The sequence below is a fragment of the Ranitomeya imitator genome, chromosome 5 (genome assembly GCF_032444005.1).
Source record: "Ranitomeya imitator isolate aRanImi1 chromosome 5, aRanImi1.pri, whole genome shotgun sequence".
Lineage (NCBI taxonomy): Eukaryota > Metazoa > Chordata > Amphibia > Anura > Dendrobatidae > Ranitomeya > Ranitomeya imitator.
In genome coordinates, this window is record NC_091286.1 from 110,187,934 (window position 1) to 110,205,771 (window position 17,838).

The 17,838-nt window shown below is 40.1% G+C and overlaps 1 protein-coding gene across 8 annotated transcripts in view; it reads left to right on the plus strand.

Annotated features, from left to right (window-relative positions):
- Positions 1-17,838, plus strand: part of MAP4K3 (mitogen-activated protein kinase kinase kinase kinase 3) — a 331,018-nt gene that overhangs the window by 269,329 nt on the left and 43,851 nt on the right. For 4 of the 8 annotated variants that reach the window (XM_069769035.1, XM_069769038.1, XM_069769032.1 and 1 more), the window contains 6 exons: positions 6,152-6,190; positions 6,501-6,557; positions 9,670-9,712; positions 15,206-15,368; positions 15,520-15,644; positions 16,190-16,231. In XM_069769035.1, the coding sequence (XP_069625136.1) occupies positions 6,152-6,190; positions 6,501-6,557; positions 9,670-9,712; positions 15,206-15,368; positions 15,520-15,644; positions 16,190-16,231 (469 nt within the window). The remainder of the gene's footprint in view (positions 1-6,151; positions 6,191-6,500; positions 6,558-9,669; positions 9,713-15,205; positions 15,369-15,519; positions 15,645-16,189; positions 16,232-17,838) is intronic. The other 4 variants (XM_069769037.1, XM_069769039.1, XM_069769033.1 and 1 more) reach the window with 1 other exon arrangement.

Genomic DNA, 17,838 nt, shown 5'->3' on the forward strand with positions numbered 1-17,838 from the left:
TGATGCTGATGTAAAGCCCACATGTGGGAAATGTTATTTATTAATGTTTTGGTGTGGTATGACTATCTGGATTAAAGGGATAATCATTCAAATTTTGAAAATTGCTAATTTTTTAACATTTTTCTCAAATTTTTGATATTTTTTATAAATAAACACAAAACATATTGACCTAAATTTACCATTATCATAAAGTATAATGTGTCACGAGAAAACAATCTCAAAATCACTGGGATTTGTTGAAGCGTTCCAGAGTTATTACCACATAAAGTGACACTGGTCAGATTTAAAAAATTTGTCTCCGTCACTAAGGGGCTAAAAAAAGAATTAAAATAAAAAATCCTGATATTCTCACCTTCTGGCGTCCCCGGCAGCCTTCCCGCTCCTCGCAATGCTCCGGTCCAAATAATACATTGCCAAAATGACCTGTGATGACGTAGCGGTCTCGCGAGACTGCTACGTCATCTGAGGTCATTGCCGCAATGCATTATTGGGACCGGAGCATCGCAATGAGCGGTAAGACTGCCGGGGACGCCAGAAGGTGAGAATATCAGGATTTTTAATTTTATTATTTTTAACATTTTATCTTTTCACTATTGATGCTGCATAGTAAAAAGTTGGTCACACTTGTCAAACACGATGTTTGACAAGTGTGGCCAACCTGTCAATCAGTTTTCCGCTAATTACGCTTGCAAAACGCTAGTGTTTAGCGGGAATACGCATGCCAATTCCGCATGCGATATACCCGCGGCAGGAGTTGCGGAATTTCCACAGAAATTCTGCAACGTGTGCACTTAGCCTAAAAGTGAATTGATGGAAGCCTGATGAGTCAAATCGCAGACATCAAGTCACTGCAGAATATTGTCCGAAGCCGGTCAACTCCTTTCACATTTGATGCCTAAACATTCATGGACCGGAGGGTCCATTATTCTTTACTTGTGCCCATTAATCGACGTGGAATATGTGCACATCTACTTATGATATTCGCATCCTTAACGTGACCCTTTTCATTTCTACCGCTGAAGCCTCTCAATTATGGCTATCAACCAAATCAGTTGCAGTTGGTTTGTAAAGCAAACTGTACATTATAAACCCATTAATAATAATTGTCATCTGCATAACGCATACTAAGGCCATTGGAGGGCTCCATTTCCTGCTGCTGCCCTTTATTACTTTAGTATGCCTGAAAAGACATGTTCTGTCCAAGACAGCTGAAAATGATTTACATTGTCATATTTTCTAAGCCTAGGAATTAAGAAAAGGGTTGGATATGTTCTGTATGACAACGTATCCAGCATATCCATCCAGCCATAAAATGACTACATTGTAACCTGCTTATGTTCAGATAGAAACCACATCACTGCCTTCTCCATGGCCACGAAAGCCTTTTCTGATCTGTCCTGATAAGCAGAAATAACTAGCATGGGAATGTTACCATAAGCATTCCTCATAAAAAATCACATTAATGGAAAATCAGGCAAGATGAGAATTTATTTCTCCAGTAATGATAATGTTGTGAACAGAATTCGTAAAATATACAGAGCAGCCACAATTTCCTTTCATCATAAGAAAATTGTGCTGTTTGTCAGACCGAGACATCCAGCGCTCTTATTCTGTGGGAGGCAGGATCGAGTCATGCCGAGCCACTGCATCGCTGGCGCAGAAGACAAATTATCCCCGAGGACTTTATTTTCTCCTCTATTCTTTTTGTCTACCTTGTTTTAGCTCATTTTGGCTCATTGGGTGATCGTGCTGAGGCACGGCTGAAGTTAAGGTAAAAATGCCATAGCTGAAAGCAGCAAATCTGTTCCCTGCTGATCAAATCAGATACTTAAGGGTTATTCCCAAGATCATAAAATAGCCTCACAATGATCTCCAAGCATTTTTATAAAAGTTTAATCTTGAACGTTTGGCAGTAATTAATTGACGGTCATCCCCGCCTCCCAGATCTATTTACCGTCACTTGCCATTGGAATCATCCTCCTGTATTTGCAATGGCTTAGCTCGGCAATGCTCAGTTTCTTAGGGTATATACTGTAAGGCATGGCATTGTATATGAGGGTCGGTATGTATCCCCCAGGATGCGCACAGAAACGTATTGAGGCCGCTGGAGTGCACTGCAATCACCAGCATAGCTGTGATTGCAGTTCAAAATAAAAGCGAGTTTGGTCTTGGGCAAGCTCTTTGCATGGGCTTTTATTTTTGTAGCGAACTTCAGGATGGTAGTGGTGCAGTTTGCTCCCTTCAGGTCGGGTCTTACAAGTGGCCCAGGGCCACAGATTCCATATACAAACCCTGCAGTAAAGGGTTTGGGTGTCAGTGTTGGTTTGCAAACTGCAGAGCAGGTGGCTCTGCAAGGTTCATCCTGTGTGAAGTAACACTGAGCCAAGCACAGCCAAAAGGCCTGGCACCCCTCAGCATGACAGTGGTGCAGTCGCCCATGGCAACCGGTCTCGAAGACGGACTGTTTTGATTGCCGTCTGCGATCCGGAGGATACCATTTGTTTTCCGTTTGTGAGTACGTTGGACATTAAAGTCTCTTTGTTTTGAATTTTCCTGTGGTCACTGCTTGTCTGTCACACTGCACCAACCCTGCTGCACTACAGTACCCACAGTGGCCCAGATTTATCAATGCGATCAAAACAGAATTCTAGTAAAAATCACTTACAAACCTTTTTGCTTTTTTTTGCGCAATGAGAACATGTGTAAAAACTTTGCTTTCAGTCTAATTTTCAAAATGAGCTTGTGTGGCACAAAGAGGCCACAATTATACTGTGGCTTGGCACTGCTGCTGGACTGTGGATACCGCACACGTGCCTTTCTACTACTGATATCTGAGCCTCCTTCAGCCACAGCTCCAGTAATCTGTGGCATGCTGGTGCCACTTCACTGAGGAACTGGTATTGCATGGTACTATTCAATGCAGATTGGGATAATTGTGGTAAATTTCTTCGCTGCTGAATCACTAGAATTCCAGGATTATTAGTACATGTGGCTTTATTATTCTACGCGTTTCAGAGTTCAAGACTCCTTCATCAGGAGGCACCACAGGAACAAGATGGTTCTATTCAAGAGTTATTTGAGCCTCTTTCCAGCACAGCTCCACTGCGCTGGTGCCACTCACTTGATTTAGTGTTTGCTGAACTTATGTTGTGTATATATAAAATTATATTAAGTACTGTACAGAAATAGACTTAATATTAATAAATATATTATATCTTTTTTATCCATTTTATGAATAGAGTTCTGCATATAGAGTTGAAGAGGTGGTGCTAGGCAGGTCACACAGGAGCACAGAGGGCAGGGGACTGCACTAACAATAGTTATGCTGATACTGTGGCTTCTGAAAATAATGTTTAGTGGGAATAACATTATATACCGGTAATTGAAATGGAAATTGGGCATTTGCAAAGGGCAGTTTTAAAGTGGTACTTAGCTTACTTGTAAAATTTTTCTTTAGAAGATTCTACACTGGTAATAGTCTTTGCACCACTCCAGTCTTTCCTTTCATTGCAGCGCTGAAGTGGTGCTACTTCTGAACTTGGTTTTATACTTACCATCCTCCGTCTTCTGCTGTTACCATTGGCGCTCCAGTCGGTCTCCAACTAATTTGGGACCTGCCAGATCGCTTCAGTGTTTGCTGCAGCGAACCTCAGTTCATTTTTCAATGCAAGTCTATGACAGCCTCATTCTGGCTCTCGTAGATTTGCATTGAAAGCTAGTGACCGTTACTTTGTGACTTCCGGTCAGTCAGAAGGTGCGGTCACAAGATGGCGGCCTGGGACCAGGGTGGCATCGGGTAGAGCTGAAGATGGTGAGTTGTAATTATAATATTGGGTGCAGGGATCTTATGTTAGTAGCACCATTCTAGCGCTGCAATAAAAAATGCTGGAGTGGCGCTTTAAAGGTATGTGTACACGTTCCGGATTATTCACAGATTTTCTGCATCTATTTCGGCGGTATTCTGCGGCAAAAATGCATACATTATGCATCCCATAATTTCCAATGCATTCTGCAATTTTTGTGCACATGTTGCGGATTTTTTCCGCAAAAAAAACGCATGTGGAAAAATACGCGCGCGGATTTTATTCGGAAAATCTCCTGTTTTGCTCTGGAAATTTCCGCATAAAATCCTGACATGTGCACATAGCCTAAGGGGTTTACAATTTTTCAGAAAAAAAAAAAAGCTTCAGCTTTTACCACATGCTTCCTCTTGTCCGTTCACTGATTTTGGCATTGAAGCTCAGTCTCGTTGAGTTAAATGAGGGCGTGCTGCATCAGTTGATACAGACCATAAATATGAGTGGGACTGTTTCTCAGAAAAGGCCTTTTTTTGAAATCCTGACTAGTCTGTTTTAGTACTTTTTGATAAATGGAGTCGTTTTATTTCCACTTCAAGTTATGCAACCATTTTTGGGGGGGGAAATGTTAAGTGTTCATTGATGATGTTTGTTAAAATGAAAATAAACCATGAATAAACTATATTAATACAAGTCCAGTACCATAGTTGGTCCTTTTTAGTTCCTAATCAAGTTTTGATTAAGTAGCAGAAGCAGTGGTTAAAAACACCTTCTCTTCAGATCTTCATCAAAGTTTTTATCCCCTTTAATATATTGCAGTCATAATATGTAGCACCTTGTGCTTACAATAGCTCATTTGGTTTTCTACCCAGTAAATTATTCTCTTTTCTCTGCTCTATGTAGAAACAGAAAGTCTCTTTTCCCTCCATTTATAAATCCCCTCTTCAACTCCTGACCCATCTGCTCCGCTCCTCCCCTTTAGCAGGGACTTTTGCAGTGACTTATGAGTCACACAGGGAAAATTCATTTCCTGTTTCTATATGGAGCTTAGAAGGATTTAACTAGTTATTAATCGTGATGTCATAGACCTAATGGTAAAGAGAAGAATTATCTGTGTAGAAAGTCAAAATTAGCAATTGTAAGTACACAGTGCTATATAATATGACACACATATTAAGAGGATGAACATTTTGATGGGAGTACTTCTTTAAGCCCTCAACGGGAAAGTGTCACCTATGTATTTAAACTAGATGCTGAAATCTTTTGTTTGGTAGTCTGCTATTATATTGTATTTTCCAATTGTAATTTTTTTATTCTATTTTCTTTACTTAAGTATGGCGATCATCTTACCTGAGCAACTATTATTAGTATTCAAAAATAACTTTATAGTTGTCACATAGATCATAGGAATCTGCAGTCTGGAAATAAGTCATGGACCTCTATGAGATAGTGATGTGCACATGTTCTGTGATCTGTGCAGAGGTCACTGTGCAGGAAAGAGGAAGGTGAACTGTGATTGTCACCAACTATTCTAAATGGAGCATCGTGTGTGATCTATATATTGCTGTAATGCTCAGTGGCTGAGGTAAAACTGCAAGAATTTGTGGGTTTCTTTTCATTAAAGTTAGTGATATGGAAAAACCATAAAAAACAATTATTTAAGCAACTGGTAATTTTTTATGCCACATTCCCTTTGAAGCCTAGTGAGTGCTCACATTTTGCTCCAACATAGTGTTTCACCTAAATGACGAAAAAAATATTAATCTAAAGGAAATTTTAGTAGGTCATTCATTTGCATCGGGTTTGCGCGTGTCCTAAAAATTTATTTGACATGTTTATTAAAGAAGCCCTCCTCCTATGAGTTTTTATCCTCTTAATATATTGCAGTCATCATATTATACAGACTGTGTACTTACAATTGCTCATTTTGCCTTTCTACCCAACTAATCATTCCCTTTTCTCTGCTCTATGTAGAAACAAGGAAGTCTCTTTTCCCTGCATTTATCATTCCCCTCTTCAACTCCTGACCCAACTGCTCCATCCTCCCCCTACCATAGACTTGTGCAGTGACTTATGACTCATACAGGAAAAATTGACCTCCTATTTCTACATACAGCTTAGAAGGATTCTGCTCGTCCGTTATTAATCACGTGATGTCATAGACCTAATTGAAAACCGAAGAAATAGCTGGGTAGAAGGGAAAAATGATTAATTGTAAGTACACAGTGCCATATAATATTGTGATTGCAATATATTAAGAGGATCAAAATTTTGATGGGAGGAGTGCATCGTTAAATTAGGTGTGGAACTAGCACCATTCTCAGTATGTTAAATGTTGTTTTTTTACTTTGAAGGAGTCTTCTGAAGTCTGTGGAAGAGGAGCTGCACCAACGGTAATTTATGTCTCCTCTTGGCCCCCAATCCCCTGTCTGCTCTAACTGTGCGTATTTCTGTCCAGTTGTAACGTTCCCCTGCCTCGGTGTGTGTTGTGCAGATGTATCAGAGCTTTACTTGGTGTGACCTGCATCTGTGCTCCACAGAACAAAGAAAAGCATAGGCAGAAATACCAACAAACTCTATACTCTGTAGCAAAACAATACATGAAGCCCTTAGGTACTGCATGCCATAGTCCTTTTGTAGTAGCTGTAGTCTAGCGTTTTCAGTGAAGACCACTCAGCCATGGTACCTTGTTCATCTCCTTAGGGGACATGTGGCACATTTAGAAGATGATGATGATGGGGATGATGATGAATCTAAACAGTAAGTTCTTTTCAAATCTCGGCTTATTGGGTCTCTGATTCCGATGCATCGTAAGAGCGGGACTCAGTCTAGCTTTAACAGCACAGCAAAGCAAACCTGTGCATTAGCTTTATTCATTCTCTTCATATATCTACTTTGTTGCTTCTTTTAGTCTTTGCAACTAACAGAGGAGACACATTGATGTAGGCTTACAAACCTCTCACTCCATACATGTACGCTCAGAGCTAGGCAGCTGATCCCAGTGCTAGGGGTCCTACCAGTCCGGGAACACTGTGCTGTGGTTATGGTGTCCGAGGTTCTTCTCAGTTGTGTCCTATACGTAGGTGGAGTGTCCCGTGACTTCTGTAGCCGTGTCACTGTCCCTCATGCTGTACGTTCTACTCTGTCGCAGCTTGCTCTGTGCTCTCTGGCTTTTTGTGTGCTATGCTCCAAATGTTTTCCGACAACCCTTACTGCTGGCATTCAACTAATCTAACAGATATATATTTTTTTATTTTAAAGAAAGTAATGAGATGGCTGTTCAGCCTTGGTATTTTACAGCCTCAGCTGGAGTGCTGCAGAGTAGAGATGAACCTGTCTGTGGGAAATATATGGTCGTAATAAACAGTGAAGATCCAGACATAGAAATATAGCGTGGTGCCGCGCTGCATTTAAATATGTGGCATAAATTACAGCAGGTCTTGCCTTTACCATCTCGCTATACACCCCCTATAATCATCACCTGCAATACCTTTTTGCCAGAATTAGGCCTCATTTTTTTCTGGGTGCCCAATACATTTTGCAAGAGTTATATTTTGGGGGAGAAGGGAAGGATATCTTGACTTTTTTTTTTTTTTTTTTTTTTTAAAAATCCCAAAATATCTCATGCCATGTACACATTCTTTAGAAACAATGACCAACTGTCCAATCCATTTACCCCCACAGCTATATATAGTTATATACTTGCTGGTCATTCTTTGAAAGATATTTTTTGTAAAATACATTTGTTATATAGGTTTTCTTTATGTTCTGCAACCACAGCCACAAAAGATGCAAGTCCCCTAGCCATTAGCTATCGCACTCAAGCCCTTATGCCTAAGGGGGTTCATTTGCCCCTCTGTCTGCATTATTATTGTAAGTCACATAGTAGATCTGGAAATATTCTTACAGATTTGCACTCGTGCCCAGGAGTATCTGGCTATGCCACTGCATTAGTGTGTGGTGCACTGTAAGTTTTGCTGGGCAGCAGTGGAGAATTCCAAATGGTTGGCCAAGAGTCTGATAAATCTTTGTGCAATATACTGGCATTTAAAACTGCGCTGTACCTGTACAATCTATCTTCAAAAAGGTCTCTGTATACACTAGGTCAGGGATCCGCCACCTGACCTACTCCAGCTGCTGTGAAACTTCAACTTCCAGCATGCCATGATAGTCACCTCCTAGGGCATATTTTAAGTTGTAGTTTAAAGGCAATGTGTAAGCAAGATTTCACACTCTCCCCCCAAAATAACCCAATATTTATATGTGAATGTAGCTATTTCATAGGCAAGTCCAGCAATACCTTTATAAGGCCATGTCTGTTCCTCCAGTATTGAGAAAATGTTGTTGATGTGCAAATGGAGTAATGGACTATGGTAGATCTGAAGCATCTGTCACTCCAGCTCTATTCACCGCCCAAGCACCACGTCCTCATGCTTGATTGAGAGTTTCTTTGCTGGGTGACTTAAGACAGAGGAGTCGTCAGACAAGCAAGAGAAGGTGGCACTGGGCAGGAATAGAGCTGGAGTGGCAGATGCTTCAGATCTGCAAATAGTTCTAAAGCCTTGTTTTCATATAATTCAAACAGTGATTCCTCAGTAGCAAAATAACCGACTGTCCTTGTAAATGTGTTTCTGGACTTGTCTTTCAAAGAGCTACATGCCCATATAAATAGCTGAAGGGTTGAAAACCTGCTGACCGGTTCCCTCTAACAGCTGGAGTGCCGCAGGTTGTTGGCCATTGCACTAGGTCTTAGCGAGTTTGCCTCATTGGTGACATGACATCCCGTTATAGCCTGTGGATGAAGATTACCTAGTCCGAGGGCATAGTGAATACCCCAGTTTTTCGGAACCAATGGTGCAGGAGCATAAGATGTGTTTACTTTAAATCAATAGGCCTCATTAGTTATAGATTTGATGTAATATTTTATGTCGGATATAGACAAGGGAATGATTGGTTCACTTTCACTCCGTATACAAGAACCGCTGCCTCCTTTACTCTTCTACCATTTTGATTATAGAAATATGCCCGGAAAATATTGAAAGAAGTTTTGTTTCTGATTGCATATGCAAGAATCGAGAGAAATGTTTTCAGCAGTCCAGGTCAAGATTTATAGAGCTCGTCTTCTCAGAGAGAAAAAGAATAACATATTGGGAGCACACTTTGCCCTGGAGTAATTTCTTAAGGGCACATAGATCTTAAATGTCACATTTCCTGCTAAAGCATTACACTGTGTCCTTTTACTGTCAAGGCAGGAATATATAGGTTATCCTCGTAAGGCACATTTATCTGCTGTCTGGAGTCTTCTTAGAAGGTAGAAAAGGAAAGTTCATATATTCATGCTTTATTTTTTTTCTAATTTATTGTGACAATTTCTGTAATTCAAAGAGCACCTGCCATCTAAATAAAGTAAAAGCACCTTGTATGCGGACTGTTAATGCAGATAGTGGAGACGGCCATGTCTTTATGCTCCAAGATGCCAGATTCTGTTCGATATTACTCAGACATTGCACACAATTATTGCTTTGTATAGGTTCCCCTAATTATATATTTAGCATTTCTACATACAATCTGTTAAAATGCTATACGGAAAAAAAAAGAAAAAAAAAATGCTATACTGAATAGGATTTTACCAAAAGATTCAGATGAAGTGCTGTGGTGAAGGCATTATTCCAAATTCAAAGATTTCATAAACCTTATCCCCTATTTATATATTTACTACTTTATCACTACACATTGTTTTGCAGAATGTGTAATTTGTTAATGATACTTTCACCTGGTAGGTAATTTCAGATCTTCAGAGTATCAAATCTGTAGGTGAGGTACTTATGCCGTATCTAACTTTATTTTCTGTGCTTTGTCCTTCATTTTTCAGCTCCACAATAAAACCCAAAGTGCCACCTCCTCTTCCGCCAAAGGTTAGTGTTGTCTCTGTTTAATTCATGATGATGCTGCGCAAGAACGTAATTTTCGTTCTTTCTGTGAATGTGCATATATTAGGAAGAAAAGTGTCTCTGAACAGCTAGAGTTGTGAAAAAAATATTATGCCTTCACCTTCATCATCTCTTGTCTTCTTCACTATCACGAAATTGCTTTTTTGACACTGCTTTATGTTTTCCCCAAAAGTCTGGATGTCATCACTATTAAAATGCAAGTCCAGCTTATAAGATTTACTGCACACCACTCTCCCCTCCCTGGTTATCAAACATGTTGGGGGCTATAGTCCAGAAAGATAAAAAACAGTTTTCAGATGTGCCCCCGACATGTCTATTCTCTTAAGTGAGGCACTCAGAATTTAAGATATGAAACTTTGGGGTCAGTTTGAACCAGGGCTGTGGAGTCTGAGTTGGAGCCCATTCTGGTGGAGTCGGTGTCATGGAAATTGAGGAGTCGGAAGTTTGGCTTACTGACTCCACAGTCTGAGTCGTGGAGTTGGAGACCATTTTGGTGGTCGGAGTCGGAGGTTTGGCTTACCGACTCCACAGTCCTGGTTTGAACAGTGTATTTTGGTGCGAGACTACGCTGCTATGTCCACCTAAAAAGATGAACTCCGCCAGGATGAAGGACAAAAGCTCAGTTTCATCATCATTATTATTATTATTTATTATTATAGCGTCATTTATTCCATGGCGCTTTACATGTGAGGAGGGGTATACATAATAAAAACAGGTACAATAATCTTGAACAATACAAGTCGCAACTGGTACAGGAGGAGAGAGGACCCTGCCCGCGAGGGCTCACAATCTACAAGGGATGGGTGACGACACAGTAGGTGAGGATAGAGCTGGTCATGCAGAGGTTTGGTCGATCGGTGGTTACTGCAGGTTGTAGGCTTGCCGGAAGAGGTAGGTCTTCAGGTTCTTTTTGAAGTTTTCGATGGTAGGTGAGAGTCTAATATGTTGTGGTAGAGAGTTCCAGAGTAGGGGTGATACGCGAGAGAAATCTTGTATGCGATTGTGGGAAGAGGAGATAAGAGGGGAGTAGAGAAGGAGATCTTGTGAGGATCGGAGGTTGCGTGCAGGAAAGTACCGGGAGACGAGGTCACAGATGTTTGGAGAAGACAGGTTGTGGATGGCTTTGTATGTCATGGTTAGGGTTTTGTACTGGAGTCTCTTGGTAATGGGGAGCCAGTGAAGTGATTGACAGAGGGGAGAGGCCGGGGAATAGCGGTGGGACAGGTGGATTAGTCGGGCAGCTGAGTTTAGAATAGATTGGAGGGGTGCGAGAGTGTTCGAAGGGAGGCCACATCATTATGACTAAATGTGCATCATTGAAGTCAGTGAATCGAGAATCGGTTGGTATGTCTGAAAAATATTGTTCAGCTACTCCGACAAAGGCTCCTAATAGAGTACTTAGTGAGGAGAGGAATATAGTAGGAACCCAGTCTTGGGCCGATTCATCAAAACTGACATTTTGTACGTCAGTATATATATATAAAGAAAGTAAGATTTGTCAAATTCATTAAATCATGTTGGGTCTAGGAGTAGTGATGAGCGAATATACTCGTTACTCGAGATTTCTCGAGCATGCTCGAGTATATTCGCCCTTCACTATCTAGGAGGCCCTATACTGCCGATGGCCCAATGGCTCTCCCTCTCTTCTGCACCAGTTGTCTCTTCTAAATTTCCCCTATTCTCTGTCTCTGACAATGTTGGAGCCCAAAGAAGACCGCATCGGCTCAGCCTCTCCCTCGTTACCTATTATGCCTGTGTTTCTTGTTAAAGCAAGTTTCTCTTTGGCCGGGGCATAGCGTTCTTCTTAAGCCGTATGTGAGATTTAAGAAAAAGAAAAAAATGTAATTCTCCGGAAATTATCGGGAATAAAATAAGAACAAATACTATTCACATTTGACCTGATGACGGGTACTCTTCAGGAGGCAATGCAAGCAGTTGGGGATTGTCGTAACTTTATTATTAATTTTTTGGCCCTGCTTGACGATGACTGCCCCCTCCGAGCAGCCAGGTGGAACTGGTCTAACAACCGTTTTACACCAGATTTCATCCTGTAGTTTGATGAATTAGTCCCTTGTTTTGGATCTGGGTGTCATCAGTGTTTCATCAGTGTCAGTTTTTACCATCAGAGTTTCAACAGTAATTCTCTATGATGAAAAAATAAATAGATTAATTACAAAGCTTCACCGAGTCATGGTAATTTCAATCGCGGACAGCCCATGGACTGCACACAATGCCATAAACATGTACGTTTGAATTATGATGGACATGTCGCTGTGATTTTTTGTGATCCACTCAGTAAGAGAAAAACCACAGATGTGAGTAGCACCATAGATATGAGTGTGTGTCTTATCCATGAGAAATACCGCACACGGACGTGACTCACGGACGTCTGAATGAAACCTTAATGTTTTCTCCGCATCCTATGCTCGTTGTAGTGCATTCAGCCTAATGATTAGTCTGGAGGTCCTGTGCGCCATGTCTGTACAATGTGGCTAACTAGTTCTGGCACATTGTAAATCATTATCATGTTACATCTGCAGCACTGTAGAAAATGTGCTCTATGTAGCTTCATCAAGCTGACAAAGCCAAGCAGATGTAGAGCGCAGACCCGGACTTGACAGTTTACTGTGGTGCCCAGCAGTATCTACTAATCATTACATCAATTCTTCTCAGATGCGCTCTGCTCCTTTGCAATGGAAACTGCCTGGAGACTGAACATTTTTCTTGCCCTTCCCATTGCTAAACTGACATTTCTAGCTGTTCCGTGCGAGCTCGGCCTCTCTGCCTGCATCTTTTATTTACCTCGAAACATTTAAAGATGAGATTAATGAATTAAGAACAAATCAAGCGCAAAAATGTGCATTAGCTGCCTGTCCACGAGAAAATAGAAGAGTGCCCGAAGCGCCATGTGCATGGGCGTCCATCACACACATTGCCTGGGAGACTCAGACTGTAACACTGGCTGCTCCGAAAGAAAAGGAGAGGGAACTGGAGGTGCCTGCAGGGCATTTGCTGAAAGCCCCGGATTTCTTAATGTTCCTCTTTCCAAAGCATTGCTATCTGGACTCATGATCTTCGTTGCACTGGATGTGCTGTGTATAGTAAAAGTAAATCCAATTACACGGTGACCTGAATGTTTTGCTAAAAGACAAGGCTGGCATAGCTGGATCTTATACGCACTTGTATTGCGGGCCCTACTTTACCCGTCTGCCTACACAGGGGTGTCAGATTCTGCTTCTTCACTAGTCTCAAGCATTGCTTCCTCCCTCCATGTCAGAAGTAGGGCTCACTATACGTCAGTATCTTCACCCCTTTTCACACATCTGTTTTTTGCGGTCCCTGTATGGACCATATTGCGCGATGTTGTAGAATTCGGGTAAGGAAATCCGCTCCCAGTCCGTGTGTTGTAGTCTGTTCTCGGACTCCTAAACACAGATATGTGAAGTTGGCATAAATTTGGCATGGAGATATAGAGAATTGGGGTGAACAGCAGTAACTAAAGCCCAAGGTCCCTCGTAGCGTAAACTCTGCATTGTGGGGGGGGGGGTTTGTGTGCACGTGAAAAATGAACTCCATTTAAAAGCTCAAGCAAAATACATGTCGAATCATGAGTCATGCCCACTATGCATTTTACCACAATGTGGGACTGTGTTTTTGCTGTGTTTCCCCCCATACACTGTGACCGTGAAGCTGAAAAAATGAATGTATATAAAAATTGCAGTTGAGCTTTTTAAGTGTGGAGTTGCAGTGTTTCTGCACTAAAAAAAAAAACAAAAGCTGTTATTTTTTCTTTTGCCACCAATCTGCACCAAAACCCATAAAAAAGAAAAATGCATAAAAATGCAATAAACATTGCAGACTGCCTTTTATATTCTAGCGCTAAAAAAGCATTCTGGCATGTGAGAACATGGCTGCAAAGTCTGTATTTTGAGATGGAGTTTTTTCATATCCAATATATTTTTCTGGTGTATAGTGACTGGGAACACATAAGGACTGAATACTATTCTGCCCCTCTCCAGGGTTCATTTTACTACGATGATCCATGTGATGAATCTGGACCATGTCTGTGTTTGCTGGTATTATCCCAGGCCGTGATAAATGTTCTCTTTTTCTCATTACTCATGTGACCAGAACTGAGCTGATGCTTTGTGATGATACCTCACCGCTCCTGGGAGCTGCTGACATTGATGTACTACCAGGGATTGCTGGTTTAACTTTCAGGTGTTTTTTTTTTTCAGCCGGCTGGCCTAAAGCACTTGTCATTTATGTCAGTGACCATCTATAGTGCTGTAGTATTCAGGCTTTTGGTCCGAAGCAATCATCACTTTCTAGGTGTTTTCTAAAGTTGATGTGAATCAATTCATGGGCCCAAGTCCTGCTACTAAAAACCAGTTCCATACTTATAAATTAATATTTTTGTCGGTAGCGCATGGATTTCTGCAAGGCCCAGTGAGATGAATGGAATCCTCTGCAATAAATTTGCCATGTGTGAATGGAACACCCTGATACACATTGGACTAGGGTGTCATGGGGTGCAAGGTCTACAAAAAAATAATGTAAATATATTGATAAATCTGTGCAAAAGTATGTTTGAAATTTGCTACATTTTCTATTATTGAATAAATAAGCTTTATAGAAAACCTATTTTAATATTCTCTTGCAATTTTTTTTTATTCTTGTATTATAAAACAATTTTCATCAACATTTACCATAGCACTGTTCACATTTATTAAATATATGTCCCCATGTGGTTTGTTATTTCTCTGTGTATGTATCATGGTACTGTAACAAGTCCTGTAATTACGTTTAACTAATGAGATGATTTACATTTGTGTGTATGGTTACCAGGTGATAAATTTCATTTGTATCATTATTTTTCACATTGAGCCAATTCCATCTAAACAAGATGTTAATGACCGAGTTATCCAAGAGCCTAATTTATGTTGCACAGTTGGATTTGTATTTATTTTAACTAAGTACCTCCTCCAATTGGCACTGTGCCCTTTCCTTCCAAAGTTGGACCCCCAAGGAATAAAAGAGAACCCAATATGCAATTGGGTGTGCACTACAGTACTTGGAGCATTTGACTTTTACTCTCTATAATGCAACTGTGTTTTGATTGGCCAGCTTCATAGAGGAGAAAAAGCAAATGCCCACAGAGAAGTTCTGCATTATTTGTCTAGTTGACTAAAGGGTAAATTTGTAAATTGGGTGCTCTCTATTACTGGGGAGCATAACCTTGGAATGTAGGGACTCAGAATTAAAAAAAAATCCTGTTCCAGAATTATTGTAGGAGGTATTCAGATCAGATTAAATGTAAACATTTGGTGAAAAGTCTTCTATTGTATCCTGCGTATCCAAATGTGAAGACCATTTGGCTGCAAGGCATATTAGTTACGATGATGTCTAAATTGAAATATTTAATTTGGGGGATTTCTTTTGTTTTTTTTTTTACAGCCTAAATCAATATTTATACCCCACGAGTCCAGTGCTTCTGAAGATGATAACCAAGGAACAATAAAGAGATGTCCCATCTCAGAAAGTCCTGCACGGCCTGCTTCTTACGTACCCCCAAGACCACCCCCTCCACGAATACCACCTAATAAACCGAATGTGTTAGGTAAGTGCAAATATGGATTGGTTCAGGTCCCATTAAATATGTTCAGAGCGATTGTTCTTGTGTCAGCAGGTTATATATTTTTGTAATTGTATTTTTAAAAGTTTTAATATCTTATAAGTCAACTTAGAAACGATATCCGTCTATTTCACAGGTAATGGAGTGGGTTCATTCCAAGTGAATGGAGACCGGGACACTTCTTCACTTCCTCAACAGGTAGACAGCCGGATTTCCAAGTCGCTAAGTGTGCCTACCCGGAAAGAAAAGAAAGATGTGCCGGTAAGCCTACCGCTGCTCACTGCCTACACTTACATGATTACAAATGATCTACATATATCAATCGTGTAATGGCAATAAGGGTACATTTTTGGTGCTTTTTCTCCCTCTGTGCGTTTGGCTGTGAAAAGCGCAGCATTTTACTATTCCTGCAAAGTGAATGAGATTTACGAAATCTCATACAAATGTTACTGATTTTCCTTTGCTGATTTGAAGCAGTTCCAAATCTGCAGCATGTTTATTCTTTTAGCATGTTTGCTGTGTTTTTCACCAATTCTAATGACTGAGAAGAAAATGTATAAAAAAAAGTGCATCATAAAATGCACGAAAAAAGCAGCATTTTTCCTGCCAAGAGACACATTTTGGATGCAGAAACATCTGCAACAAAAGCTTAACGTCTGCACATACCCTTTAGCTTTTGCCTTTGTCCACATTATATGTCAGATTTCGCTGAATCGATGTGATTGTTGCAGTTGATTACAATTTTCCCCAATTAGTGACATAATCAAAAAACAATGTATGTGATTTTAATATTCCTTCTGTTTCAGAAGCCAATAAGTAACGGGCTTCCACCGACGCCTAAAGTGCATGTAAGTATCTCGTAATGATCTGAAGAATACACATTTTGTAAAGATTTTGGTAAAGGAAGTGATTGAGGATGTTGGCATTTTTATTATGTGGGAGTGAATAAGGAGCCACTTTTGGACACACATAAGGGCAGACAGGCTCAGTTTGTGCTTAAAACACAATCAACGTTTCTTGCATCACATTTTTCAAGTATTTTGGATACTTTGAGTGTCTCGAGGCTTGATATGCGCCACCGAAAATACATCAAAATGTTTACTCTGTCTACATGTTAGACCATTTAAGTAAATCTGACTTGGGCTTTGGCAGAAGTGTGACCATCTATATATATATATATATATATATATATATATATATATATATATATATATATATATATATATATATATATCCATCTATCTATCTATCTATCTATAAGATTGCTTTATTAGTTTGGAAATTTGCTTTACATTACATAGAGATTACAGTATGTAAAAGATGATGTTAAAAACTTTGTATGTTCTCCCTGTGTTTGCGTGGGTTTCCTCCGGGTTCTCCAGTTCTCCCACATTCCAAAGACATACTGATAGGGAATTTAGCTTGTGAGATCCATCGGGGACAGCGATGGTAATGTGTGCAACCTGTAAAGCGCTGCGGAATATGTTACTACTATATTATTTATTATTATAGCGCCATTTATTCCATGGCGCTTTACATGTGAGGAGGGGTATACATAATAAAAACAAGTACAATAAACTTGAACAATACAAGTCACAGCTGGTACAGGAGCAGAGAGAACCCTGCCCGCGAGGGCTCACAATCTACAAGATATATAAAAATAAAGGTTGTTATTATTATTATTATTATTATTATTATTATTAAAAATGCATTACATACGAATGCTAGTTAAGATAATTGTATTATACTCGCACGACAATCGTCCTACTTTTCTGAATCAGTATCCGATTGAATGTTTTATACACTAGTGTGACTCCAGCCTAAATCTAAGGCCGTGATAACGGCCATGAGTAAGGCACTATTCACAAATCAGTGTTTGTTGTGCATCGATTGTAACTCGTAGTACCACGGCACAGAGTAGTCTTGGGCTATTCATTATCCATTTATTTGTCCGACTTTGACCAAGCTCAGCCATGGAAATAAATTAGTTTACAAAAAAAAAAGGACATGACGTGGATGCCATTCGAGTTGCATCCAGGTACTGTCCGTTGTTCACTGAATAAATTATTCTATACTATTCAGCTGTATAAAAGGCAAGGAGACTAAGTCTTTAAGGCGTTGTTCCATGAACAAAGTACAATTAATCAATCAATCATGGAATAAAAATAAGTTCCACATTTGGATGTGTTTGAAAAATTTTTTCCTGTTCTGATATAATTTTATAAATGTGCCCCTGCTATATACTGTGTTAATTGCTGTGTCTGACCTCAAAGAGCTGCTGTAGGTAATGGTCGTACCCACAGCTCTTGGCCATGGGGAGGCATAAATGAATATACTGGTGACTCCGCACAGACTTACAGCAACTCGTTTATGTGAGTCAACACATTTCCCTACCTGTTTGTAATATCACTGGAGTGCGTATTTCTGCTGTGTCACCAATCATCTGACATTCTCA